Raw genomic sequence first — 27,641 nt, forward strand, 5'->3', positions numbered from 1 at the left:
ATTCAAACACTTCCTTTGTCGGCGGTCTTGACCGGCGTTTACACTGGAAAAGGGTAATTTATTCATACTACAGCTCTTAATACCACACAAAATTCATAAGCGATTTATGTATGATAGTCGTGCTTGGAAAAAAAAAAAAACGCTCGTCGCTGTGCCGAAGCTAGCTAGTGAGCCAGGTACAGGTTAATCACGCTAAAATGTCAAAAGAGGCTGCGAAAGCAGGTGTAAAGATAATAAAAATACCTACAATTATAATGTGTGTGCTGTATTTAAATGTAGTCCTATAATGTGTATTCTTTTCACAGGACTCCTTCAAAAGAAACACCATGGGACTTCTGTCTGATCCCAACAGAAGACAGGCATTGGTCAGCCTGCTCACTCGTCTTAATGGTCCAATCTGGTCTGTTTATGGTCTCAATTTATCCATTTCGCACTCACATCAATGCCTATTACATTTACTATGTTATTCTTCCTTCAAAACAAAACTTCATTTGGAAGTGTTGGAACACATTGCCTTAAGTGTATAAGGGTGTCATTTTTAAAAAGCATGGGCTTGCACTTTATACAACAGACAAAACTGCTAGTAGACAAATAATGTAAAGGGATGTATACAGTACATTTAAAGTGAGTACAACAGGATTTTTTTTTTTTTTTTTAAGTCTTAAAGTGCATGTGACACAAAAAACCATGTTTATTTCATTATATACGCGGCATAATATTTTATGCTCCTGAATTTAATGGACCACTTGGATGTGTGAAGAAGCGATCGATATATTTATTCAATTTTTTAATCCCGAGCTACGAAAATGACAGACTTCCGGCTTCGGTCTTGCATTGAGGAAGAGGGCGCTGTGACGTGTACGGGAGAAGGAGTCCTCTTCACTATCCAGCCGTACTGTTGTATGAGAAGGACTAAGGATTCCGCTGATTTTGTGGATTAATTCGTTTATTTTTCGCACTACGCCAGCCAAACGGCTGCAGAAAAATCTTGCTGTATGGGAGAGACGTGTGAGCCTTTTTGGGGTTTCAAAAGGTTCCCATTCACCGGTGGATATTGGCCAAAACAAGCCCTACGACTGTGGGACCATGGGACTTACGAGGAAGTGAGTAAACATGGAGTTTTGTATTTTGTCAAATACTTGGATCATTTTAATATGTAGGTGGCTTGCATTTTGTGGCTGGCATGCTCCTTGTCCCCTCAGCCGACGATCGGCGGCGTGTGGCACATTCCCCCGTGAGAGAGCACTATACTTGGCTTATTCCCCCTCTTCATGTGCCCAGTGTTCTGTCAAATTTTCCGACCGATCAGAAATTGCAACTTTGAGTTAAAAATAGCCGCGAATACAGCGATTACAAAGTAAACACTACAAGCTTTCTTTAAATAAAGGACTACTTACGTTTGATCATGGATGGGCATGTAAAAAGTTCTCCTCATACACATATTGTCATGTTATCTGCATATCAACTGCAGCCGCCCTCCTATGAGTCTCGCTGTTTATGACTTCGCCGTGTAGTAAAGCATTATTTTGCCATATTTGTGTTAACCATTTAGCAGCTACACGCTCCTCCGACGTCGGCCGGTTTGTCCGGCTGTCATTGTCCCGCAAACGAGCCCTCTGCCCTCAGCAGGGGAACGACGAGCTCCAACTTGTTCGCCACCGGCCGGGTTTACGATCGGCGAAGACAATCGACAACCCAGTCGTCATGTGAAATGTTCCGGGCTAGTTATGTGTGATTTTCCGCTTCGAAGACTTTGAAACATGACTCGGTTCAGGTTAGCATGTCGGCTATCTGACACGCCTCTTGGTTTGTTTACATTCTCTGAAGCCGGGGAAGGGAAATGACATAAGCCCGACTTAGATGGCATAAAATGCGACAGTAAAGGTGAAGTCGACAGTTTTGACCATGTCAATTTTGCCATGTTGTCCTGAATAAATGCATTTTTATTATTCCATATTCCATTTAGCACAAGACTGTTTGTCATGACCATGCCATTTATTTAACTATTGCGGAAAAATACTTGGATAAAACAAGAATATCCTGTGAAAATATTGGAGTAGAGAGACTGAAACAATGACATTTTACGGCTCTCTTGGTCGCGTTTTCCTTCTGAGTAATTCCTCATCAATGGGCTGAATAGTAAAACCGATGAGCCCATTATCCCGCTGACGTCATCCACCTGTTGGGGATGCTAGAGCCCTATAATGTTAGGCGTGGCTAACCAGCAGATTAAAAGACTAATTTCTCGTCATCTGCACTTTGCTAAATTGCTGTAAATAGTCGAATCGTCTCAAAATATGATTCTAATTCACATAATAATGTATTTAAGACTTTTTTTCTCCTGTCGTACGCACTTTAAAGTAAAAAAATATTTTGAGACGATTCGACTATTTACAACAATTTGGCAAAGTGCAGATGACGAGAAATTAGTCCTTTAATCCGCCGTTTAACCACGCCTACCATTAACGTCACCAACAGGAGGATGACGTCGGCAGGGTCATGGTTTCATCTGATTTAGAATTCAGCCCATCGAGGGGGAGTTATTCAGAACGAGGAAAATGCGACGAAGAGAGCCGCAAAATGACATTGTTTTTAGTCTCTGTACTCTGGCCCTTTTTTAACAAAAAGTTGCAATTTGACAGAATGCCGGGCACACAAAGAGGGCAATAAGTAGAGTGTGGGGCGGGGGGTGCAAACAAGCCGCCGGTCGTCGGCCGAGTGGCATTTTTGGTGGACAATCAGCCACAAAATGCAAGCCACCTCCGTATTAAAATGTATGCCATGATCCCAGTATTTGACATAATACAAAATACGATGTTTACTCACTTCTCGTAAATCCAATGGTCCCACAGTAGTAGGGCCAATATCCCCGGTGAAGGGGAACCTTTTGAAACCTAAAAAGTCTCCTACGCCTCTCCCTGGTGGAGCAACATTTTTCTGCAGCCGTTTGGCTGGTGTGATGCGAAAAATAAACAAATTAATCCGCAAAATTAGCTGAATCCGCAGTCCACCTGCATGCTATAAAGCAATGCTGTATTGTGAGATGCTGACCCGGGTGACGTCACATTCGCATTCGTCCTCAACCCGAGACTGAAGCCGGAAGTCACTCATTTTCATGGCGCGGGATTAAAAAATGAAATTATAAAACGATCGCTTCCCACACACATCCATTATTCAGGAGCATAAAACACCGTGTGAAATATGAAATTAATTATTTATAACAAGGCTGTGACATGAAGTAGGCACTTGGACAAAAAATATGAAGTCATCCACTCATTTTTGTTTGCATTCTACAAAGCTCACAGAACCATTGATGGACATTTTAATTTTATTATTTTTTTAAATTCAAATGGAAAAGAAGTTATAGGAGTGCATAATATTATTTGGCCCAATGCCATAATGATAAAGCCCATTGATTTTTGTAATGCAAATTAGAATACATAAATGGATTCTAAATGTTATGAGCCACATCTTGTTCATTTTGCTTTCTTTTTTTTTTTTTCAAATGTTTAGTACATTATCTTTATGACACGAACTTCATGTACTTGATATTTGGCAGTCTTTGTATTAGCTAATACGACAAAGAGGGCCTTATATGGCATCATCAGAGCAACTTTACATACAAGCAATATATTATGTAAACAATGTTAGCAGGCTAAAAATCAAATCGACTGATTTTTAATCAGCCATCATGACTTTAAAAAGTTCCTATTGAAATTATAAACAAGCGGCCTAAACTAACCACAGTGGCTCTGAACTTAGCAGTGGTGGTGCCGCCATTTTGTCAGCTTCAAACTCTGGCCTAAATATAACATAGTTTCTGTAAGAATAATTCCAAAATATGCCACAACAAGGATGCAGGGTTGAAATCCTAAAAAGGTGACATCTGCGGCCGCTGATTTGTAGCGCAAAAGTGTTTTTGCAAGTGCCAACATTAGGGCAGAATTAGATAGCATAAGCAGAGCTGAAAATAAATTCATTTCTTAAAATTTTTTTTTCAGTTACGGTAATATAAAAGTGGACAGTTAAGCCGGCAACCGCCAGTTGCCAGTTTTTAAATAAACGAAGCGGTGATTTAAAGTAAAGTGATTCCTCGCTTCTACGCGGCTCAAATTTTGCGCCCTCTGTGCATCACGGATTTTTAAGAAATATTATATAATTATTTCAACAAGTCCTAAAAACGTATTGTAACAAATGGTGTTGACTCAATCGCAACAGGTCTTTAAAAGCAGGTGACTCTGATCAGGAAATCCCTAATCCAAACAACTAGCTATGACTTAATTGTGTCTTTGTCTTCTTCCTCTCATTTGCAGTATTGTGTGCTATTTTGCGGGAGTGGCATGGTTCATGGGTTTGGCCTTCGAGCCATTCACCCTGCGGACAGGTATGTCCGAGAACGCCATGGGCTCCACCATGGTGGAGGAACACTTTCCGGCCGGGGAGAGGGCACTGGTCACCGGCAGGGAGTTTGGGACACAAAAGATAAAAGCATCGTAAGGCAAACATTGTACTGATGGCTGGCCGATGGTTGTGCTGAAACAAAATAATTGGTCTGCAGTGGGATGCCTGTGAACTGGCTGGTGAAAACTATGCAGGATCGAGGCTTGGAAGTCTACACGCAGACCTTCTCTCGCACGCTTCCATTCCCGGATGAAAACAAAGAGAGATTTGTAATGTAGCTCTTCTTGCATGGCTGGTGTGTTAAACCATCACAACACTTCACGTCTGCCTTCTTTTTTGCCTTTAAGATGGTGAAAGGTACAAATGTGTACGGCATCCTCCGCTCCCCTAGAGCGCCACGGACTGAAGCCTTAGTGTTGACTGCACCGTGCAGCCCAGGCAAGGGTAACAACCAGGCTGTAGGGCTGTTGCTGGTTTTGGCGCAGTACTTCAGAAGTAAGTTGGGTAGTGAGCTATGGAAATGTTATGTTGTCTGCAAAATGTAAGACTTTGTTCCTTGCAGTGTCATTTCAATGACTTTATAATAGAAGTCCCTTTTGTATCCTATTACAAAGTATACAGTATGTCCTGTCGCTATAATTACTTTTCCTGCCACAGACTTTCAATTTATGATTATTATATATATATATATATATATATATATACACATACAGTGGGGAGAAGAAGTATTTGATACACTGCCAATGGGTTTTCCCATTGACAGTGTATCAAATACTTGTTCTCCCCACTGTATATTTATTTTTTTTAGAATTCATAATTTTTAGTATCAGTAGTATTTCATTACTGTTATTTAAGTTATTTTCTGTCAATTTCTGTTTCTTTGAATTTTAATTTTCTGAGTACCGTACTTTTCAGACTATGAGTCGCAGTTTTTTTTCATAGTTTGGCTGGGGGTGCGACTTATACTCTGGAGCGACTTATGTGTGATATTATGAATACATTATTATATCATTTCAAATGTTATTTTGGTGTTTTGGAGTCACACTGATGGTTTGGTAAACTTGTTAGCATGTTCTTTATGCTATAGTTATCTGAATAACTCTTCATAGCTATGTTACGTTAACCTACCGGCCACGTTCGCATTTCGTTGTTCATGCATAATGTAAGATTATCATACTGAACACTTATTCAGCATGTTGTTCTCTATTGTATTTTTATTTTAAATTGCCTTTCAAGATGACCTATCTGTTCTATGTGTTGGATTTTATCAAGTAAATTTGCCCCCAAAAATGCGACTTATACTCCGGTGCGACTTATATATGTTTTTTTCCTCTTCGTTGGACATTTTATGGCTGGTGCGACTTATACTCAGGTGCGACTTATAGTCCGAAAAATACGGTATATTTAAATTAAGAAGACAATACTCAGTACAAAACATGCATTCATAAAATACTGTCGATCATTTTTCTGTAGGTTTATTATTTGGGCAGTATAAATAATTTTGTTTTGTATATGGCGGAAAACACAAACAAGACTGAAAAAGGAGTTTCTGCTGTATTTTATGCTAAAACAACTGTTGTGTTTGATAGAACAACATGTCTATATGTTGCCATAGCAGATTCACTGTGCATTAAGCCCTCGAACTATTTTTAATTTGTCCGTTTTACCCTGAAAACCCCCATTTACAGACGTCGCGCAACCGCTTTTGTTTGAACCCCGCTATAAAACGAAGGTAATTAGTTATATTTATTATTCAAAATGTCTGTCGTTTTTAGCTTAGAATCATTAATCCATGTCTCATTTTTCTTTAAAAAAACGACTCACGGCGTCTGTAAAAAAGTCACGGATATCTACCTCATAACTATCGTTTAATTGTATTTTTTTGTTGTTACTGTCACATTTTCTCCTATATGTTAGATGATAAATAATTGATCCAAACAAAAAAAAGTTGAAAAAAAAACATTTAAAAGGGTAAATATATGAAAAAAATATCTGGACCACTCCTTGATGTCTGCGATTTCTGCATCGCGACCCTTGTTTTATTACCATGTTTCACCCATAAAATCCCCCAAAATCCAGCTCTGGCCATTCACAGCTGTGTCTTGACACTCGGTGATACATGATACATGGAGTTCTTTGGATCGAAACAAAGTAAGTACACGATAATATCTTGTTAAAGTCATGGCGTCTGTAATTCTGTTCTCGCGCGCTCTCACCTCCAGGTAGGGTTTTGCTGTTTAAAAAACTTTTTTTTTTTTTTTTTTTTTTTTTTTTTTTTTCTTCCCCCAGAAAATTGAGATTTTAAGCTTTCCAATGATGTATCACGCATGCATATTGGACAATTTTGAAAGTTGGCTAAATTGGGGGTCTCAGAGCGGACCTTTAAGTCACCTGAGTGTCTTCCGCCATATACTTTGTGTTGAAAAGAAAACTTTCTATTTTAATGTTTTATTTTGTTAGACTTTCCGCTTGCTCATACATGGACACATAGATGTGCTACCACAAGATTTCTTTGTAAACCTGAATACTTTGCTTCCAAATAGGTCAGGTGTTCTGGGCCAAGGACATCATCTTCCTTGTCAATGAACACGATCTGATCGGCATGCAGGCCTGGCTGGAGGGATACCACCACACCAACACTACAGGTAATAATGACGAAATGTATTTAATAACTCCTTTTCATACATTTTCCATTCAAACATGTTCAATACAGGTATGAAAATCACTCACCTTTCGGCGAAATTCGCCGTTCTGAAGTAAAAAAGGGTGACCTACGTGAAATTTTTTTTTTGGGGGGGGGGGCAACTAACTAACTAATGACATGTTTTATTGAAGGTGCTCAGCCTCTCGCGATATGCAATGAGTCCTTTATCGCAAAGTAAATAAAAATGAGGGCGGTAATTTTCATGGCTGCGTTTCATCACTGCGTGCATGGATACATTTGTGCGTGCGTGTAGATGACATATGAGACTCCCGTTGTTGTGTCCAGATGTTTATTGATCAACAACATGCCGTAGAATTAAAGTTCACATATACAAAATAAGAAAACACATCTATATTAAACACTGTAAATGTTAGCATTACTACATTGAGGTAAATGGGGGAAAAAAGACAACCTACTTTACTTTACTTTGCTATAAAACATTGGCAGTCTTTTCCAAAACGCAAACTCGCGGTTAAAAGGTGACACTTCTAACATGAAAAATCGCTGGTTAACAGCATTTGCAAACAAAAAAATTAAAGAAAAAAAAAAAAAACTATTAGTGACACAAGAAGCAATGACGAAAAGTGCTTTTTGCGGAGTGTAAAGTTGTTAGCGGTTTAGCGAATGTACTTCCGATGATCATTAAAAAAAAAAAAAAAAAAGCACGTCACGTTTGTCATATAAATAACAATTTCTGGAGGTAATCCCACATACTTAAGATTTAATACTATAATATGTAAATACTATAATACTACAGAATTCAGATTTTACACTAAGAGTAACTTTAAAAACATTTTTAAAAATATGATTGGCAGTTAATATAATTATTATAATACTATTATATACAGTAGTATACTATAATAATAATGCTAGACATGTTTTTTTTTATAAGAATTGTTTTGAATAATGTTGGAAAGGCGAAGCCAGTGTTCTGAATCTGTTTACATTCCATTCTTTCACACTAGTAAATGCTATCAGCTAAGCCTGCACAATATATCGTTTGAACATCGCTATCGCAATGTGCGCATGCGCAATAGTCACATCACAGGACGTGCAATTTTATTTCTTTTTATTAACATTTAAACTTTTGTTTTACTTCATGAACGCAGCAAGTGTGCAGATCCTGGATTAAACTGAGTTATAAAAATTAGGGCCGATGGCGCCATTTTTCAGAGCATCGGAGTTTAAAAACAACATACAGTCATGTTTTTCTGCTTCATGCTCGTACAGCACCACAGTGTTTCAATGTACCTCCTGCTAGGCAGCGCGACCAAACTGTTTTTCTTCGTCAACAGTACAGCTATCCCGAACGGAGCTATTCAAGTTATTTGGTGAAAATTTTCTCGTTTTAATATCGCAATATAATATCGCAAACTCCCCAAAAATCGCAATGATAGTTTTTTCCAATATCGTTCAGGCCTACTATTGCCGTTTGACCTCAGTGTTCATGTGTGATTAATTATTGTTATTTACATGTTTATTTGTACTTGAATAAAGAATTTAAGTGTTCCAAAATGTTTTTGTCAATTATTAAGCGTCAACAAAAATTTCATTGCTAAATTAGAAAAAAAAAATATATATATATATTAGTCGACTAATTATAAATATAGTCAGCTGACTAATCGGGAGAAAATTAGTCGTTTGGGACAGCCCTACCGGAACATATTTCCTCCACACCCTTCTCACCTTTTTAACCCCTGACCCATTTTCATGCCTGTCAATAAGTGCTCTGACTTACAAAGTAGCATGCATAGAATACCATAAGGATGCCATGCGTATGTATCATATAAAACCAGCAACAACAACAAAAGAAGATTTGAGAAACACAGGCAATGCAGGATAAACTGATCCATTGCTGTGTTCCTCTGTGCAGGCATGGAGTGGTCTGCTATCCGAGGCCGCGCTGGTTCCATTCAGGCAGCAGTGTCTCTGGAGCTCAGCAGTGATGTGGTCACCAGTCTGGATATTGTGCTGGAGGGGCTGAATGGGCAACTGCCTAACCTGGACCTCACCAACCTCTTCTATGCTTTCTGTCAGAAGATTGGTGTCCTATGCACCATACAGGGCAAGGTTTGAAAACAGCTAAAGACACTCCTTTTTAATTATATTCAAGTCCTTAGCTGCCATTGACGGCGATGGACATCCAATCCATGGGAAAGTGAAAAATCACTGCTGTACAGTTCAAATGGAGTGGACATCAATTGCGGTCAATGGCAGCTTATGAGTCAAAGAAAAAAATTGAATGATGAATTGATTGAATGAATTGATATGAATGTATTGTTTTAACATTATGACTGAAAATAGGGATGTCCCCGATCCGTTCACGTGATCGGAAATTGGGCCGATCGGGCCATTTTTCAGAGGACTGGAAACTGGTGAAAAGGATTGGTTTCTTGATTTTAAAAAAAATTAAAAAAAACATTATTATGCTGGCTAGAATTTCCAGTGTTATGAGCCAGTTGACATTTAATAGTATGTTACTGCCACCTTGTGGTGATAACAATTCATTGCATCCATCAATTGACGCAGTTTGGAACACAGGCTCATTCACTTACAAAGTACACAGCCTGTCGATCACATTGATGCTTGCTGTTGAGTGCTTTATAATGTAAGTATTTCACATCTATACCAGCCTGTTAATATGCAGTATATGTGTGTTTCTGGGGAAAACCTGTATGAACAAAATTTGGTAAGTCTTGCTGTATTGAGCTAACCTATACTAGCTTGTAGCTCAAGTAAAGTGTGGTATCTACATGGCGTGTATTGTGCAGTTGTGTTGAATGCATGCATTTTTCTTTGTTAAAGTTTCACTTCACAACTTAAACAAATTACTTCATATAAAAACCAAAGACCAAGCCTTGTCCTGCTGGCTGTGGGGGAGTGCACAGGGGGGAAACACACTGTTTTGGGCAGTACACTTTTTATTTTTTAAGGGCTAAAAAATAATAGAATAATGCAGAAATACAATGGCCTTGCAAAAAAAATCAAAACAAAATATTTATGTTTTGTACTCCGCAACACTCCCGCAAAAAGACAAACTTTTGTTTTGATGTTTTTGTTCGGTATTAGATTGGGACTTTGTGTCGGCAGATTGTCAAAATCGAGTGACATCCCTAATTTCAATATTTCTATTCTACAACTTTAGGAGAACGACCCCCAAAACCTTCTGAAAAATACTTTAATCTGAACAATATACAACTTCGTTCTTGTTATGTTCTGCCTTAGATAAATAAATAATCTCTTTTATATCTCAAATATGCAACATTAAGACACGAAATGAGTGAAAATGGACACAGCCATTTTCTTACAGTAAATTCTAAAATGTTCGGCACAGCTGCAGAGGAATGACTGGGACACAACATCGGGCTACAGCCATGCGGTGCAGACGCTGATGCTGATGGTGCTCAAGCAGGCCAGCGGGCGATCTTGGGGCGACCACGGTCTCTTCCTGCGCTACCACGTGGAGGCGGTCACCATCAGAGGCATCAACAGCTTCCGTCAGTACAAGACTGACATGACCACAGTCGGAAGGTTTGTGTTACGTTTCCATCTCTTGCTAAACATCATAGAGACAACAGTACGGTAGTGCAGGGGTGTCCAAATGTTTTTGTCCGAGCGCCACTATGGGAAAAATCAAAGTGCCAACTTAAAATACTCCCACTTTCGTTTGTTAGACAGATGCTTGGAATCGGGTAAAAAAAATACTGGGATTTTTAAAATGTATTTTTAAGTATTAACTCATTGGCTGCCATTGACGGTGATAGACATTTAATTCAATTTGACTGGGAGGGTTGGCAACGATCAAGTGATGGCAGTGAAACTTGATCACTCAATGCCAGCCTTTCCAGTTGAAATGGATTTGATGTCTAAAACTGTCAACGGCAGTAAAAGAGTTAAGGATGACAAGCAACAAAATAATTCAAAGGTATAAGGTTATTTAATTATACACAATAATTTTCGGACTATAAGGCGCATCTGAGTATAAGCCGCCACCCACCAAATTTGACACAAAAATTGGCATTTGGTTACTGATAAACTCCACTGCACTGTAAGCCGCAGCTGTCCTCACTGTATTATGGGATATTTACTCCAAAAGATATTAACCGGTAACACTTTATTTGACAGCGGCATCATAACACTTTCGTAAGACCAAATTTACCACCATGAAGCTTTGCAGCCAAGCTTCAAGAAGCTTCATCTGGCCATCACTGCTCCCTTGGGGGAGACGGTAAACCTCCTGCTGTCAACACTGTTGTCGTCCAACATGCCTCCTAGCATGCATTGCAGCGCTACAGATGTAAATGACAATCAAAATTATGTTCTGTGCTAATTATTTCTTCAGTTACTGTTCCAGTTGTTTCATTAATTGCTAGTTATGGTATTTGGTAACACTATTTGACAGTGGCGCAAAAAGACAATCATAATAATGACATGACAATGTCATGAGCATTACTGAATGCTTATAACAAATGTTATTTAGTGTTATCCGGCAAATTATCTCACTTTTGAGGGGTGTAAACGATCCAGGCTGGAAATAAATGGAGTTGGTGACATAATATGCCGGATAATACTGAATGACACGTGTCATAAGCATTCAGTAATGCCCATGAAAGTGTCTTGTCATAATTATGTCTGTCTTATAACAGTCTTATGATGTCGCTGTCAAATAAAATGTTACCTGTTAACCCAAATAAATCAACAAATAAGCCGCACTGGACTATAAGCCGCAGGATGCAAAATCAGAGGGGGGGAGTAGCGGCTTATAGTCCAAAAATTACGGTAGTTACACTATTGAAACAAACTTTGCAGAACAAGGCAATGTCCAGCGACTGCAAAAAAAAGTCAAGAATATCACAATCAATTCATCACATTGGAAATAATTTTTCATTAAGTTTAGTAATGTAAGGGGAAAAAAAACCTCAAATTCTAGTTTCCTACATTGATTTCAACATGTCAGGTTTAGACCCTTGAACTAATGTAGAGATACTATACAGGTAGTCTCCGGGTTACGAACAAGTTCCGTTCCTAAACTGGCAACGTAACCCGGATTTAACCCTTTAAGTATTCCTGAATACCCTATAAATTTACCCTATGCGACTTCTTATGGGAGCAGGTGCCCTCTTCTTTGTGTGCGCAAATACGTTCTTTGTGTGTACATGCACTCTTACTCGCGCACGGTAATAATACCTGCTCTACGCTGCCTGCGCCAAAACAAAAGCATGCCACACAAAACAAAAGTCAGCAGTATAATCAAACACACATTCGGCCAAAGGGCAGAATAGTCATATTGATAAAGTGGAAAATAAGGTACTGTGAGGAACAATAAGAAGAATAAAACTGGGCAGCGGGGCACACTACTGTAGTGAGCTGTAGTTTGGACACCCTTGCAGTCACGTGTTCAAAGTGGAAATCAAAGGTAAATGTAGGTTACTCTTGTTTTTTGTCTGTTTGTGCGTAGGCTCTTGGAGGGAATGTACCGCAAGCTGAACAACCTCCTGGAGCGCCTTCACCAGTCCTACTTCTTCTACCTTTTGTCGTCGCTCACCCAATTTGTTTCCATCAGTTACTATATGCCAGCAATCGGCCTGGTCGGCCTCATCCTGCTGCTCCGCGTATCCTTACTTTCACATGTTCTAAGCAAAAATATTGAAGGATTTCTGTTCCGTGATCCGTTGTAGTCCTTGACTGAAATGTAGGCTTTGGATCTGTGGGTTCAACTCTCAGCGCCTCCAGCAACAAAAGATGGCATCGCTAATGTGGAACAGGTTACTAATGCGTCAAGAGTGCCCACAGTCTCAAATCGGCGTCTGTGTTAAACTGCGTTCTCGCCCTCAAAGCAGTCCAGTCCAGGCGTGCTCTCCATACTGACCCCTCTTGTAATAAGCCACCTGACCGGAGTTGCCCTCTACACGTTGCCTGTCCGCTTCCAGGAGATGGCGGTGGAACACTTCCCGGTTTCTGAGACCGAGGCGGTCGTGTTGACGGCCATCGCCATATACACAGCTGGCCTGGCTCTGCCTCACAATACTCAAAGGTACCTTAACTCAGGACTCCTAATGACACAAATTTTGCTGATTCAAAAATACCAATAATCGAGAGTATAAAGCAGGGTTTCCCCAAAATATCATTTTAAAAGCAAATATCTCAGAATCCACTGATGCTAACTCAGTGAAATTAAACAGAAATTCTGTGACCAATTTCGCTTGATCAGTGTGTGTGCCTGGTGTCAATAGCAGAGGTGGGTAGGGTATGCAAAAATTTGACTTAAGTAAGAGTAGCATTACTTCAAAATAACATTACTCAAGTGAAAGTAGTCATCCAAAAAATGTACTTAAGTACAAGTTTAAAAAAGTGGTGAACACTCACGTAATGAGTAACATTGTAAGTAACTGCTTAAGATGTTTGAATAAAAAAAAAAAAAAAAAAAAAACAATGGTATTTTCTTTTTCTGCACAATTATGGTTATATATATATCAACTGGTATTATTATGCTGTACTATAACTATTACATAACCACATTAAGCCAAAGAAAGACAGAAAAAAATCTAGAATTCTGACAAGAGGGGAAAAAAATTACACAAATGAAGCATCATTCGTCCAAAGAGCATAAATTCCCTCTAGGTTAGAAAACATTTCCTATTGTGAAATTAAAATAGTCATATTTCCAGTTTTCTGTGGTCAACTGGTGCCAAATAAAAACTGGGAGAGCGTTTAAAATCTGTGCTTTCGGGTCCTATTGACAGCAGTGCTCTGTCAAATACTTTTTTTTTTTTTTTTACGGCACTTTAAAGACGCCACGTGATTGCAGGCCAGTGATAGTGATCATAGAATAGCAAGTTTTAGTCTGATTGGTGTAATGGAGTCATGTGATTATTGTTACGTCTCATTGGTGATACTGATAGAGCCATTGTTGGCATCATCTCTGGCAAAAAAAAAAACAGTAAAATCTAATATGTAGAATAAAGATGAAAGATGTCACGAATTGTGTAGCCCAAAGTAGCGTTTTTTTTCTTCACAAATCTACTCGAGTAAAAGTAAAAAGTATGGCTTTTTAAACTAATCTGAGAAGTACTCTCAAAAAGTTACTCAAGTAAATGTAATGCGTTACTGCCCACCTCTGGTCAGTAGTCGAGTTCTTGCCAACTAGCAACCTTCCTCTTTCTATTTTTGGTTCCAGGTTCAATTTCCTTTGCTAGTTCATAAAGTTTTTCAAATTTTTCATTTAAAACATGCTGCACATTCTTGGGTGAATGTGTTCAAGCATATTCCAAGAAATTGGCATTTCTATGGCAACCTGAAAAGAAAAATATATGAAATACTCATGGAATTTGGATTCTTTTTAGTTTTGTTGAAAAGTTCAACAAAAATTGTCAAAATTATGCGGCCAAGAAATGTCAATTTTTTTTGGGACACACTGTATTTTCCCCCACTTATCCACATGAATGATGACTAACAAAATATCGTTTTTTTCTAACATCCTGTGTGTGTGACAGGCTTGTTTCAGGCGAGGGGACGGAGCAGGGCTGGAGAGTTCTGAAGCTGATAGCGTTGTTGTACTTGGCTGTGCTCTTGGGCTGCACAGCCCTCATCAACTTCTCACTGGGCTTTATCCTCGCCCTCACCCTCGTGCCAATGGCTGCCGCAGTCACGCCACACGTCCCCAAGTAAAAATGCCCTCCACTTGAGCCTTGCCGATAACTTCAAAACTTTTTACTATATGTATTTTCTATTCCTCAGAGTCCCGACAGCCGTCTTCATGGTGCTCCTCAGCCCCGCCTGCACGCTGCTCTTCTCAGTCTTTGTTTTCAGCGAGCTTCAGGAGATGCCTCTGGGCTTTCAGGAGGGCTGGCTGCTCTTCCTGTCGGTTATATCGCAGGGCATCCTGGACCATGAGCTTTACGGCTCACTGGTGTTCCCGCTGGTGGCGTTGATGGTGTATCCCTGCTGGTTGCTATTCTGGAATATCCTCTTTTGGAAGTAGCCCACAACGAGCATTTGACAGGTGATCTCAGGTTCTTCTCCCACCAGGAAATGACTGTACTGTATATTTTGTTACATTCTATTTGAGATGGGCATAATAACCAATGAATCATGTCTTGAAAAAATGAGGCAAAATGGTTAACACTACTTGGCTGTAATCAGACAGTCTCACCTAAACGTGAAGAACCGGTTTCATGGCAAGCTATTTATTTGGGAGGAAATTATTATTTCCAATTTTGTTAGGAACTGTATTAAAATGCCTATTCCTAATTTATAATGCTTGTTCAAAAATGAGTTGTGGTCTGTTTGAATTTTTTTTTTTTTTTTTTTTATGTTTTTATACATTGTACATTTTACTTCTGGAGTTAGGTGATGCATAATTGTTTAAAACAGGAAGTAATGCTGACTTGATTCATTTTCCATTCATTCCCTTTAATGTTGTCATCATTAAGACAACCACAAAGTAACATTGTTTATTCTGCTCGTCTTTTTATACAGTAATATGTTTTGAAAACAATTCTGTTGCTGTCACAACTTGAAGGAATCTAATAAAATCAAATCAGCTACTAAAATGTACATCAATTATGAAACAAAACAAAAAAACATCCATGAAAATAGATTTTGTGAAGAGTAAAAGCACTTTTAACCACCCTGTAAACATCCTCTCATCTGAACGGCAACTTCACAGTTTTGCCCTGACGGAAATCAGATGTGCCCCACAGCTTCTGTCACAACCACCCCTCCAATAAATATAAGGGTCTCTTTTGTTTTTTTTCCCCTCCTATCTGAAAAAGAAAAAATGGTGTGGCTGAACTCAGAGCGTCTTGTCCATGAAAGATGGCTGAACTCTGTTTTCCAGCTTCATGCTACAGTGCGTAAAATATCTCCAGCAACCAACAATTGGCTGCTGTGACTCTCAGTGCACTTGACAATCATCATGGCGGGTGTGTGGACAACGTATACGGCAACACTGGCATAGCATTTTATGCATGTAAGACAGCGATGACGGGCAGTCAGCTGCTGTTTGGGGCCGGCTCACCGCGTGCTGCCTGTTGAAAGGCATTGGGAACGTGGGCCTCAGGTTTGGCTGTAGTGCAGATCTCGCAGCCCGGACGAGAAGGCTTGTTGATGAAAGTGCATGAGGGACAAGCCCACTCCGTCTAAAGGGGAGGGGGCATCGGATATTAGCATAAGCATAAACTTTCCACAATTATTTTTTGCAAAAATGATTAAAATTGTTGGGAAATACCAGTGTTGTTTTTGCCAGCCCTTTTAATTTTCCTCTTAGTAGTCCTGGGACAATAATTTTTAGTAGTCATATTTTAGTCTTTTCAAAATGTGTCTTTGTCTAGTTTTAGTCGACGTTTACGCAATATTTTCGCCTGTAAAATTCGAAAGTATTACTCCACAAATAAAAGTATTTCGAATGAACATTGACAGACGAGCACATATTGAAATCTGTTATGTTTTAATACACACTCAGCAGGGAAAGAACATTATTTTCAATTAATTACACCCACCTGGACTCCATGAACTGTATGTAAAAAAATGCATTTTAACAAAATGAGGGCATTTGAGATCATGTGAAATTTAAAAAGGCGGCTAAATGGACTAAACTAATTCAGATGATATTTTTAATAAACATATTTAATGGAAACAGTGTTGTTTATGGTAGCCCTTTTAATTTTTGTCTATCTTATGGACAATAATACTTATTTGTCTCATTCATATTTTAGTCATTTCAAAATATGTTTTAGTCAACGTTTACTAAAATTTTTTTCATCTGTAAAATTAAAAATTTTTACTCCAAAAGTAAATAAATAAACATTTCCAATCATTTCGAATGAATATTGACAGATGAGCTCATATTGTAGCGTCTACAGTGACAACGCCATCTTGGCAATAATACACACTCAGCAGGAAAACGGTACATTACTTTCAATGAACTATGCCCACCTGAACGCCACGAACTGTACTATGTAAAAACAAAAGCTGTCCGAGAGTTCAACTTAGCGTTAGCAATAACCTAATGCTAACGCGAATGCTATGCTAGCGCTATGAGTTACACTTATTGTGTGATGATCGCTCAGCACAAACCTTTAAAGGCTAAACCAACATTGAATATTCTCTCTTGCCAAGATAAGAAGATCAATCTTTCCGAGTGTGTCTCTATACAAGCAATGGGGAGACTGGAGAGGATACTAGCGGGTGAATTGGTGGGGCGCAGCACGTCACATGAGTGACACAACCAGACACTGCTACGATGCATGCTAATTACACATAAAATGTCACATATTGTGAACATGTGATGGAAACTGTGGCACATTTTCGTCTCATCAGAGAAAAACTTGCATTCGTTTTTTTTTTTTTTTTTTTTTTTTGGCTTTGGTATAGGCTTACTCCAGGGAGAGTAATTGCAGTTCTACAAAATGGATGATCTTTGTGTTTTAAACACAATTGCATGGCCATTGTTATACTGGTCAGTGAAAAACTTATATTTTTCATTGCTATTCAAAGAAAAGCATGTATCCTCAGTTTGGTTTACCATTCAAAATGAAAAGCCGATTTTTAAAAATAAATATAAGCAAAGAATTTAAATGATAGAATTCTAACAATAATTACAATTAGAAACTAATGGGTTTCATCATACATGACAAAATGAATGAAGTGTTCTTGATGGTTACCTGTGTTCTAGTAGGTTTGTTGCACAGTTGCAGATTCTCCATGTCAAGGACAACCTGTAGGTCTGATGGTTGATCACCACTGCCTGTGATTTAACAAAACAAAACAAAAAAAATCAAAATTTTAGTGAGCAATAATTCTCTCATCATAATCGTATAAATTGCGATATCCGATATTATTGCGCCCCTTCCCCCCAAAAATTAAAACCAATGTACAATAACACAGGGAGAATACAGTATATATTAATGGATCAAGTACACCCATTTAAACGCAATAAATGTTTACTCTTAAATTCAAAAATACTTTTTAAGAAATGACAACTAAAAACAATTGACCATGCCTCTTTTAAGTAAAAGACAACAATATTAGTACCGTACAGAAACATAGAATAAATAAAATGTCTCTTTCAAGAAAAAAAAAATGCACTTAATAACTAGGGTTGCCACCTTTCAGAAATAAGAAATACGGGACGCCCCCCTCGCGCCCAAAGCTGTACAGGCAGAGAGAAAAAAAGGGACATCCCAAAAACTAAAATGCATAGAAATGTATCTGTTCATTTATATTCCGTAGTAGTTCAATACGGAACGCAACATTTAATTCCCAATTTCGGATTGTTCCTTATTTTAAGGGACAGGTGGCAACCCTATTAATAACTTCAGCATTTCGGCAAATGAAAACTTTCTCCCTCATAGCTTCTGCTATGGGCATTCCATGTGTAATATTCTGATTGGATGTTTTCCGAGGCACCCTGAACCACACGCAACGGTGATGTTGTTTTGTTCATGTGACGCGGCAGTGAGACAGACACAAAAAAAGAGACAGACACAGCCTGCCGAGAGCCATAGGTTGAGGAAGTGTTGTTAGCGCCGTGTGCTAATAAAAAACAAAGTGGTCACCACGAAGATGCATCTTCGTTCTGGGTCCGGCATGGCTCTGTGTTGACTGCGTGCCCCACAGTAAGTCAAAAATTGGCAAAACATACCGGCTGCGCACGGCTGCTGGGCCAACTACGTCCCATCATAATGTGGCATTCAAAACAAAGACAAACACAAAGAGTCTGTACTCATCAGAGAAGCAGATAGAGACTTGATTTGACTGAACCCGATTTTTTTTTTTTTTTGCTTTAATCATGAGTTTGCGACACTATTTAATTACGGTTTTAAATTACGTAACTTGCATAAAAACTCCCCGTCTATCCTTATAGCTTCTGCTATGGCGTTCCATGTGTAATATTCTGATTGGATGTTTTCCAAAGCACACTTAAGTGCAACGTAAGGTGATGTTGTTTTGTTCATTTGATGCGGGAGTGAGAAAGAGGCAGTCTACTGAGAGCCACAGATTGAGTGTTGTTAGAACCGTGTGTTAATAAAAACAAAGTTGTCAGCACGTCGTGTGTGATATCATTGCCAGAAAAACACACATAATAGGACACCTTGCAGCTTCCTTTTGAATGCTGTCCTTATAATAATGATCTGCTGCATCATAAATCTGTGACTTTCCACCTCCACGATGAAATGTTCTTCGTCCATGTTCACTGGTGTTTAAACCATGAATAACCAACTGGCTGTTGACTCCAGGCCTGGATACACCCATTTTGACGGATACGTCTCCAGCGAAAATAGAAAATAGCCTAAACCACCCGACAGGCTCCGGCACGCTGGAGATGGTCCGCAATCAATCCAGAGCACTGACGCTGCCGGTATACATTGAACAATAGGATAAAATGGGAATGGATTGGCTCCGGCGCTATTTTTTTGCCGGACCTGGACCGAACCCGGAACGAAGATGCGCCGGGTGTATTTGAGCCCTGAGTCCTCGTCGCAGCATATTGCATAGTTGGTAACAAGGAAGCCGAACTTTTAACAGCACGTCTGCCGCACGCGCAAACACGTGCACGTGAGGCGATAAATCGCAGCGGGAAAGTTACCGCCTTCATTTTTATTTACTGCGCGATAAATGGAATTCTTGCATATCGCGACAGGCTTAGCGCTGATGACCCGACATCACCGTGTGACCGTAGACAATAATTGTAGAAAACATGCACTAGCCGCACCCTGACCGGTGGGGGGTAACCGCGTAGGCAGTGTGTTGTAGCCCCGGCGATCTTGAGACGCTGGGCCGTTGCTGGTCAGGAGGGGCGGAGCGGACAGAGCACCCTCCAGGTCCTGCTGGAAAAGCTGTCGCGTGATGCGTGCCTGGCGAGCCGAGATCAAGTACAGGTACGCTGTGTCGCCGTCGTGCTGCACGCCATAGGAGGCCAGTGAGCGGGGGTCCGTGCACAAACACTGACCCATCACCCAGCGCTGCACTCGAGGGTGGAAGCCGTACTCCACAAACACCTGGTGAAGGTATAACAATGTTGCTCGGTGATGTTCATATCTGTCGTTTTGAAATTTACGAAATGTGTACAGCAGGGGTTCCCAAACTATTCCACATCGGGCTGCAGTGGGTGGAGGATTTCTTTCCAACAAGACAGGATGACACCTTTGCACCAATCTGGTGTGTTACAAGTGTGATAGTTGATTGTAGTGAGGTGCTGCTTGTTTTAGCAGAAACCTCATTGGTTAAACGGTCTACGCTCGATCAGTAGGAACAAAAACCAGGACCCACAGTGGTCCTTGAGGACCGGTTTGGACACCCCTGGTGTAGAATTTGTAACCTGTTGTTTGAGTGCAGCCACCGTCATGTAGGGGAAGACTTTGACTGTGAAGCAGCAGGAAGAAGAGACGTCCTCCACCACTACGGACAGACTTGTAAAACAAGTTAACACCATGTCATTGATAAACAATCAATTTGCCTCAATGTACATTACGGTTACAGTCAGTGCTGCAACGATTATTTTTTGTCTGCTTTGAATATTCTTTTAATTAGAGTGGCGTTGTCATAGTTTGTTTTGAAAGTGTTTGCATTTTGTTTTATTGATTTGGGTGGATACACTACCCTTTAATGGCAACAGTGAATATGACATAACTCATTTAACATGGCTGAATCAAGCTGCTCCCTGTTAAGACCCACATTAGGTAAGTTTTTGTTTGAGCTAATGATTTGTATGCGTTCGTAATTTAGTTTAAGAGGTATATATAGCTTTTTCTTTTTTTCTTTTTTTTGTGGGAATATTTGTATGAACGATTTGTTCAGAGCATTGTAAAAACACGTTAGCATTTTATAGTATTTAAGCTACCGGGCTTTTGCTATGCAAGTTAGCCAATTGTTCTTTTGTTGTACTCAGATCCTCATTTATTTATTTTTATACTGTTTTTAGGTTAAGTTCAGGTATTTTAATTTATTTTTAAAAGAAAGTGCAATTCTGTATTGATTGACAAAACACTTGGGAATTTTATTTTGTATTCATATTTAATGCTCTTCAGAAACTGCAATTTTAGCAAGCCTTTGTTTTAATCTCATAAAATTTAATCTGCAACTCATTAAATGTTCCTCATCCGATTACTTGATTATTCAAAATAACTAGTTGATAGATTAATCGACTACTAAATTAATAGCTGCAGCCCTACTTACTAGGGGTGTAACGGTACACAAAAATCTTGGTTCGGTACGTACCTCGGTTTTGAGGTCACGGTTCGGTTCATTTTTGGTGCAGTAAGAAAACAAAATGCAAAATATAAATGTGCTAGTTGTTATTACACACCGTTGTGCTTTCAACAATAGGAACATTAGCCTATACAAAGCTAGAATTCTGCTCAAAAAGTAGCGAGTATTTAAAGATAATCCAACAACAATTTGCCTTCCAGACCCCGCGTATTGGTCAGCTTTCTTTCTGAAAGAAAGAAGAAATAAGAAGTCCTGTGCTCAAGAGAAAAGCAATCCCAATGACAAAGATTTTAACATATATTTTACAAATGAAATGCCTCAATGAATCATTTTTTTTTCTTATGAACGGTTTTCAAAAGCTTTATTGGTGGATTTTCTCAAGTTAAAGCACCACACAGAAATTAATAAATTTAATTGTGTAGGCAGTATCTGTGTATTATTCTTATTATTTAATTACAGGTTTTTTAGCGCATTTCAATTTATTTTACTTAAATAGGCTATTATTTATTTTACTATGTGTTTATATTTTACAAATGTGATGTAGTATTCATTTATATTGTATATTTTATGTTGTATACCTTTAGTTCCTATGTGAATATTAGTTCCTACTTGTTTTGTTGTGGTAGGAGGGTTTTGTATTGAACACGGGGCCGTGTTGGTTATTATTATAGCAGAGAAGACAGCAGTAAACCAACAAACACAAGTCAACTATGCCCCGATCTACCACGCAAGAGATCTGATGGACTCAAAAAGTGGGTTACGATTGCATATTACTTTGAAAATCAACCGGATCCACCTTATTTTTACACGAGTGACTTCCGGCCCGATCCTAGCTACCGGTATTATTGATGCAGGAGGGCCGCGTCTCGCGTCAAATAATAAACTCTGCCGTTCTTTTCGCGTGCGTCGTGTTGAGCCGCTTCTGGGACGCGTCTACACGCGGCCGCACTGCGACTGGTGTGCATTGGCTGATTGACTTTAATGCCCGCATTTCACTGCGTTCTCGTGGCGGCCACGTTGTCGCGCATTTGACGTTTCTGGGTTATACTGTCCTACCGTGTTGGTCCTCATTATAGTAGAGAAGACTGAGTAAATATAATCTACACAAAGAAACTGTAACCCGATCGACTCACAGCCTCGAAAAGTAAGGGTTACATTACGTCAGAAACTCGTTCGGTACGCCTCCGTTCCGAACCGAGCACCACGTACCGAAACGGTTCAATACAAATACATGTACCGTTACACCCTTACTACTTACAGTATTATGTAAACTAAGTTACATTGTAAGCGCTCTCTGCATGTAGTACTTGTATGCCAACCAACACAAATGCTAACGTGAACATTATTAAGGCATCTTTGTTTTTAAAATATTTAACCCTTTCATGCACGATTTTTGTTGTTGTTGTTGTTGTCGTTGCTATTTTAGCCTTACAATTAACTCATTGGCTGTCATTGATGAATTTTCATAGTTCGTGCTGCAATAATTATTTCATAAAGATTTATTGTGTTTCATTTTTCGTTTTGCCAGCAGTGGTTTAGAGTTCAGGAGTAACGTGCACAAACAGGCTAAATACATCAGTTCATACAAACACAACTAGTGCTGCAGCTATCGAATATTTTAGTAATCGAGTAATCGACTGAAAATTCTATCGATTAATCGAGTAATCGGATAAAACATACATTTTTTTAGGTAAAGAGCAATTATAAATATACATGAGAAAACAAGACATTTCACCTAATATTGAACCATTTTCAGTCAATCAATGTCTTTATTTTCGATGTACATTGTTGAAAACACCCAACATATCAGGTTATAATATGGCAGGGATATTTGCATGCGTTCCTGAATGCACCGCTTGACGTGCGGGGGTGAGGGAGGTGCGGGAGAGCGGGAGACGTGCCTTCCTGTTGTTATTGTCGTTCTGGCAGGTGCGTGTGCGTTGTGTTGGTTGTTCTAAAAGTTCCTAAAAAATAAATAATTGTAACCTAACGAAGCGGGTGACTCTTTGTCAATGTTACAGTATGATGCCTGCTGTATTGGAGCAGATTAGGGACCAGTGCTACTTGGTGTTTTATCCAGCAATGACTCCTGAGCTAAAATTGACAGCATTATTAAGTTATTATTTTACACCCTCATCACTCTACAGTGCTATGTTTTCACAGATTAAATAAAGCCTGTATATCGTTAGTGGTCATAATTAATAGAAACCGAGCCCTCCGTGGGGCTAACGCTACATGAGCGAGTGATAGTAACGTTAATCTTATTTATCAGCGCTGAGAAGTGTACTGCTTTAAGATGATGGCCGTTTGCTAATGCCGCTGACTCTGTCATTTTGCATCTAGTTTAACATACATGTAATATCTATGAGACGCATCAGACCTTACCTGCTACTGCTACCACCGTAGCTTCATGTGGGCTAGTTTTTAGCAACGTCGGCGTAGTTTGTAGCGCTGTTGGCTGCAGTTTTTTTTTTTTTTTTTTCATTGCTTCTTCCTCTACGCACGTGACATCAGCGTGTTGTCCCGCATTAAAAGTAGTCCGGTCAAAACGTGATGCTTACAGCTGGCAAAATTAAACGATTCCTCGAGGTGAATAAAATTACTCGGATTAGTTTTTAAACTCGAGTTACTCGAGTTGCTCGAGTATTCGTTTCAGCTCTAAACACAACATAATCAGATAAGATTTTATTAGATTTAGTTTAAAGCGCCATTTCTGACTGCCCCAGTGTTGTATTAGGTCAAGTGACACCCCTGGCTTCTGCTGCTTGAGGAGGAGGCTAAAGTCTAAATGCTAGTCAAAGAGGAAGAAGTGAGCATCATGTGCAGAACCGAATACTATGGTCCACTGCTCCACTTCTAACCCCGTTAAAAGGCCAATTTTGCGGCAATTTTAGTCCTATTATTTGTATATGTACCTGATCTCCTTGCTGCCATAGTTCTTCTCTGCTGGCTGGATGCTCAGTGCAGTTTTCTGACGGGCTAGAGCGGATGCATGCTGCGCGGCGGCTTCAGCATCTCCGGCCTCCACCGCCTTGACCAGCTCCAGGCAAAGTTCCTCTAAAGCCACCCCCCCCCCCAATTTTTTTTAAAAAATAAATAAAAGAGTGCACGTTAGATTTCAAAAGACAGTAATATTAGCAAATGAGTGGCAACACCCACCTGCGCGCGGCAGCGATGTCTCTGTAGTGGCACCGGCTTGTGTTTGCTTACCGCTTGCTTCGTAGGTGGCCATGTTTGCAACTGTCCAAGTCACAACAAAATAAAGAATCGTACGTGACTGTCAATGCTTTAACGTCAAATTGATGGCAAACTAACCCCGTTGCGCCTCGCGCAGTGAAGACATGACCACAGTGGCCCACTCCTCCGCTTCGCGGTCGCAGCGGAATGAGAAGCGGATAAAGTCGTGCGGCGGCGCCGTCAGACGCATCTCATGGCAGCGCGCTGACCTCACCTCGTAGTGCACCGAGCGCAGGTCGAACTCCACCAACTGAATAGAAAAATATTAGGGCTGTCAAAATTATCGTGTTAACGAGCGGTAATTAATTCTTTAAATTAATCCCTTTAAAATATTTGACGCAATTAACGCACAAATGCCCTGCTCAAACAGATTAAAATGACAGCACAGTTAAAGCTGTACTTGTTGTGTTTTTCGGAGTTTTGCCGCCCTCTGCTGGCGCTTTGGTGCGACTGATTTTATAGGCTTCAGCACCCATGAGCATCGTGTAAGTAATTATTGACATCAACAATGGCGGCCTACCAGTTTATTTTTTGATTGAAATTTTTACAAATTTTATTAAAACAAAAACATGAACAGGGGTTTTATAATAAAATTTCTATAACTTGTACTAAAATTTATATTTTAAGAACTACAAGTCTTTCTATCCATGGATCGCTTTAACAGAATGTTAATAATGGTAATGCCATCTTGATGATTTATTGTTATAATAAAGAAATACTGTACTTATGTACCGTATGTTGAATGTATATATCCATCTTGTGTCTTATCTTTCCATTCCAAGAATAATTTACAGAAAAATATGGCATATTTTATAGATGGTTTGAATTGCGATTAATTACGTTTGATTAATTTTAAAGCTGTAATTAACTCGATTAAAAATTTTAATCGTTTGACACCCCTAAAAAAATATGCATTCCCTCAAATAGCGGAGGGAGGTTTTACTGGAGAAACAGCCGTTATTAGTGGGGGCCTAAATTTTACTCATTCACTGCTATTGAAGATGACCATCGACATCCAAATCATTTTCATTGAGAGCCTCTGCTAAACCTCCCAGTAAAAACAGATGAACACATGTATTGAGATTAGGGCTGCCACAAACAATTTTTGTAATTGGATCGTCAAATACACACTGATGATTTTATAGATTGGTTAACTCTGTTTCTGTTTTCAAATCATGTTAATTCTGGTTATGTAACTCTGGGTTTAGCATTTTAGCCATCAAGCCTGCATCGGACTCAAAAACTGCGTGGAGAAAGGTTTGTACTATGAATCATACAAAGTAACAATTGTATAACTACATTCTTTTTCCAAAACAAAAGCTTGCAAATATATTAGGGCTGTCAAAATTATCGCGTTAACGGGTCTTAATTAATTTTTTAAATTAATCACGTTAAAATATTTGACGCAATCGCATATTGCCTTAAACCAGACATGTCCAAAGTCCGGCCCGGGGGCCAAATGCGGCCCGTGGTCAAATGTCATCCGGCCCCCAGCCTATGTCATAAAATCAATAACGTCTGGCCCGCACACAGACTTAATAAATTGGTCAGCAGTACTGCTACCAGCATATGAAGTAGCTTACACACTAAATGCTGCTCCTCATTTATCCACTAAGCGGCAACAGCACTCTAAGCAACATTACCCCGTGTGACCCTTCCAATTTTCTAAAATGGCGACAAGAACAAAAAAAGAAAGTTGACTGCGACGGCCGATGCTTCAAGGATAGGTGGAAATTTGACTATTTCTTCATTGAAATACGCAACAACTGTGTCGGCCTCATTTGCAGAGACAGTCACTGTTTTTAAAGAATTCAATGTGAGGCGATATTACCAAACAAGGCAAGACATGTACGACAAGATTAGTGCTACAATGATTAATCGATTAACTCGAGTATTCGATTACAAAAAAATAATTTAATTACATTTTGTTGCTTTGAGTATTCGTTTAATTAAAGTGCCGTTTTAATGGTTTATTTTGAAAGTGTTTGCAATCAGTTTTATTGATGAGGGTGGATACACTGCCCTCTGGTCTGCCTCTTTTCAAATGGCTGAATCCAACTGCTCCCTGTTAAAACCAACGTAAGCTAAGTTTTTGTTTGAGCTAATGTTTTTTAATGCATTCTTAATTTAGTTTGTAGGTATATTTAGCCGTTTTTTTGTGGGAATTTGTGTCTGAGCCATTTGTTAAGAGCATTGCAAAAAAAAAAAAAAAAAACATTAGCATTTAAGCTAGCGGACTTTTTCTTTGTAAGTCAGCCAGTTGTTCTTTTGTTGTACATTGATCCTCATTAAAAAAATATATATATACAGTATATATACAGTATATACTGTGTGTATATATATATATAACGTTTGAGGCTCAGCTCAGGTATTTTAATTTTTCATGTTCCTTATCCGATTACTCGATTATTCGAACTAAGTAGACCATCGATTAATCGACTACTAAAAGATTCGATAGCTGCAGCCCTAGACAAGATTACAGGGAAGATACGCAGCAAGAAATTGAAGAAATTGAAGCAACTTGAAACTAGTTAAATTTCACAGCAGCAGTATTTCGCAAGAGCCCAAGAGTCAAAAGAGAACGCCACAAAGGCTAGTTGCGAGATTGTTGAAATTATTAATTAAAAACATTAATAAAGCAAATGTGACACGCAGAATGGCTTGCTAAAATTTGCTTAAATATATTGTTCTACGTAAAGGATGTCAGCCAGGATCGGCCCCCCATATTTTTACCGCACCAAATCTGGCCCCCTTTGCAAAAAGTTTGGACACCCCTGCCTTAAACAGATTACAATGAGGCCGTTTATGGACATTAGGAGTGAAGAGAATGCCACCGGCCGCTTGGGGGTAGCGCCGTTCCATACTCATGTTATTTCTTCTAAACGTGGGAGAATTAGTAGTTGTGAGACGTTTATGCTGTATTCACAATGCAATGCAAATTGCTATTTGTGCTCCACACATATTTCAGTAAGTTTTCTTTCTTTTAGTGGCAATTATATGTCCCTTGTTGTATTTTGGGTAAGATATGTAAAGATATATGTTATACAGTAAAGGTGAGTGGACACAGGCGTTCTTTGGACCGCGCCGT

General features: G+C 39.3%; 2 protein-coding genes across 4 annotated transcripts in view; one reads left to right on the plus strand and one right to left on the minus strand.

The window, feature by feature from the left end:
- On the plus strand, positions 1 to 16,738 carry gpaa1 (glycosylphosphatidylinositol anchor attachment 1). 2 transcript variants are annotated; one of them, XM_057858001.1, is made up of 13 exons: positions 1 to 53; positions 306 to 400; positions 4,314 to 4,493; positions 4,559 to 4,670; positions 4,749 to 4,896; positions 6,945 to 7,046; positions 8,979 to 9,175; positions 10,440 to 10,636; positions 12,564 to 12,717; positions 12,802 to 12,870; positions 12,946 to 13,139; positions 14,599 to 14,769; positions 14,843 to 16,738. In XM_057858001.1, the coding sequence occupies exons 2-13, from the start codon at positions 327 to 329 to the stop codon at positions 15,084 to 15,086; spliced, it is 1,842 nt and encodes a 613-aa protein (XP_057713984.1). In that variant the 5' UTR covers positions 1 to 53; positions 306 to 326; the 3' UTR covers positions 15,087 to 16,738. The 2 variants fall into 2 exon arrangements, with proteins under 2 accessions (XP_057713984.1, XP_057713983.1); XM_057858000.1 differs by having other exon boundaries at positions 12,943 to 13,139; positions 14,843 to 16,728.
- The window catches only part of LOC130930211 (ranBP-type and C3HC4-type zinc finger-containing protein 1-like), a 15,781-nt gene continuing 1,676 nt past the window's right edge, over positions 13,537 to 27,641 (minus strand). Inside the window, exons 2-8 of one of the 2 annotated variants that reach the window (XM_057858004.1) lie at positions 24,632 to 24,803; positions 24,476 to 24,556; positions 24,232 to 24,373; positions 20,427 to 20,517; positions 19,827 to 20,106; positions 17,770 to 17,852; positions 13,537 to 16,245 (exon numbers count right to left, since the gene is read on the minus strand). In XM_057858004.1, coding sequence (XP_057713987.1) covers positions 16,099 to 16,245; positions 17,770 to 17,852; positions 19,827 to 20,106; positions 20,427 to 20,517; positions 24,232 to 24,373; positions 24,476 to 24,556; positions 24,632 to 24,803 — 996 coding nt within the window. In that variant the 3' untranslated portion in view covers positions 13,537 to 16,098. Of the gene's footprint in view, positions 16,246 to 17,769; positions 17,853 to 19,820; positions 20,107 to 20,426; positions 20,518 to 24,231; positions 24,374 to 24,475; positions 24,557 to 24,631; positions 24,804 to 27,641 lie in introns of both variants that reach the window. The other variant, XM_057858003.1, reaches the window with a different exon arrangement.

The sequence above is a fragment of the Corythoichthys intestinalis genome, chromosome 14 (genome assembly GCF_030265065.1).
Source record: "Corythoichthys intestinalis isolate RoL2023-P3 chromosome 14, ASM3026506v1, whole genome shotgun sequence".
NCBI lineage: Eukaryota > Metazoa > Chordata > Actinopteri > Syngnathiformes > Syngnathidae > Corythoichthys > Corythoichthys intestinalis.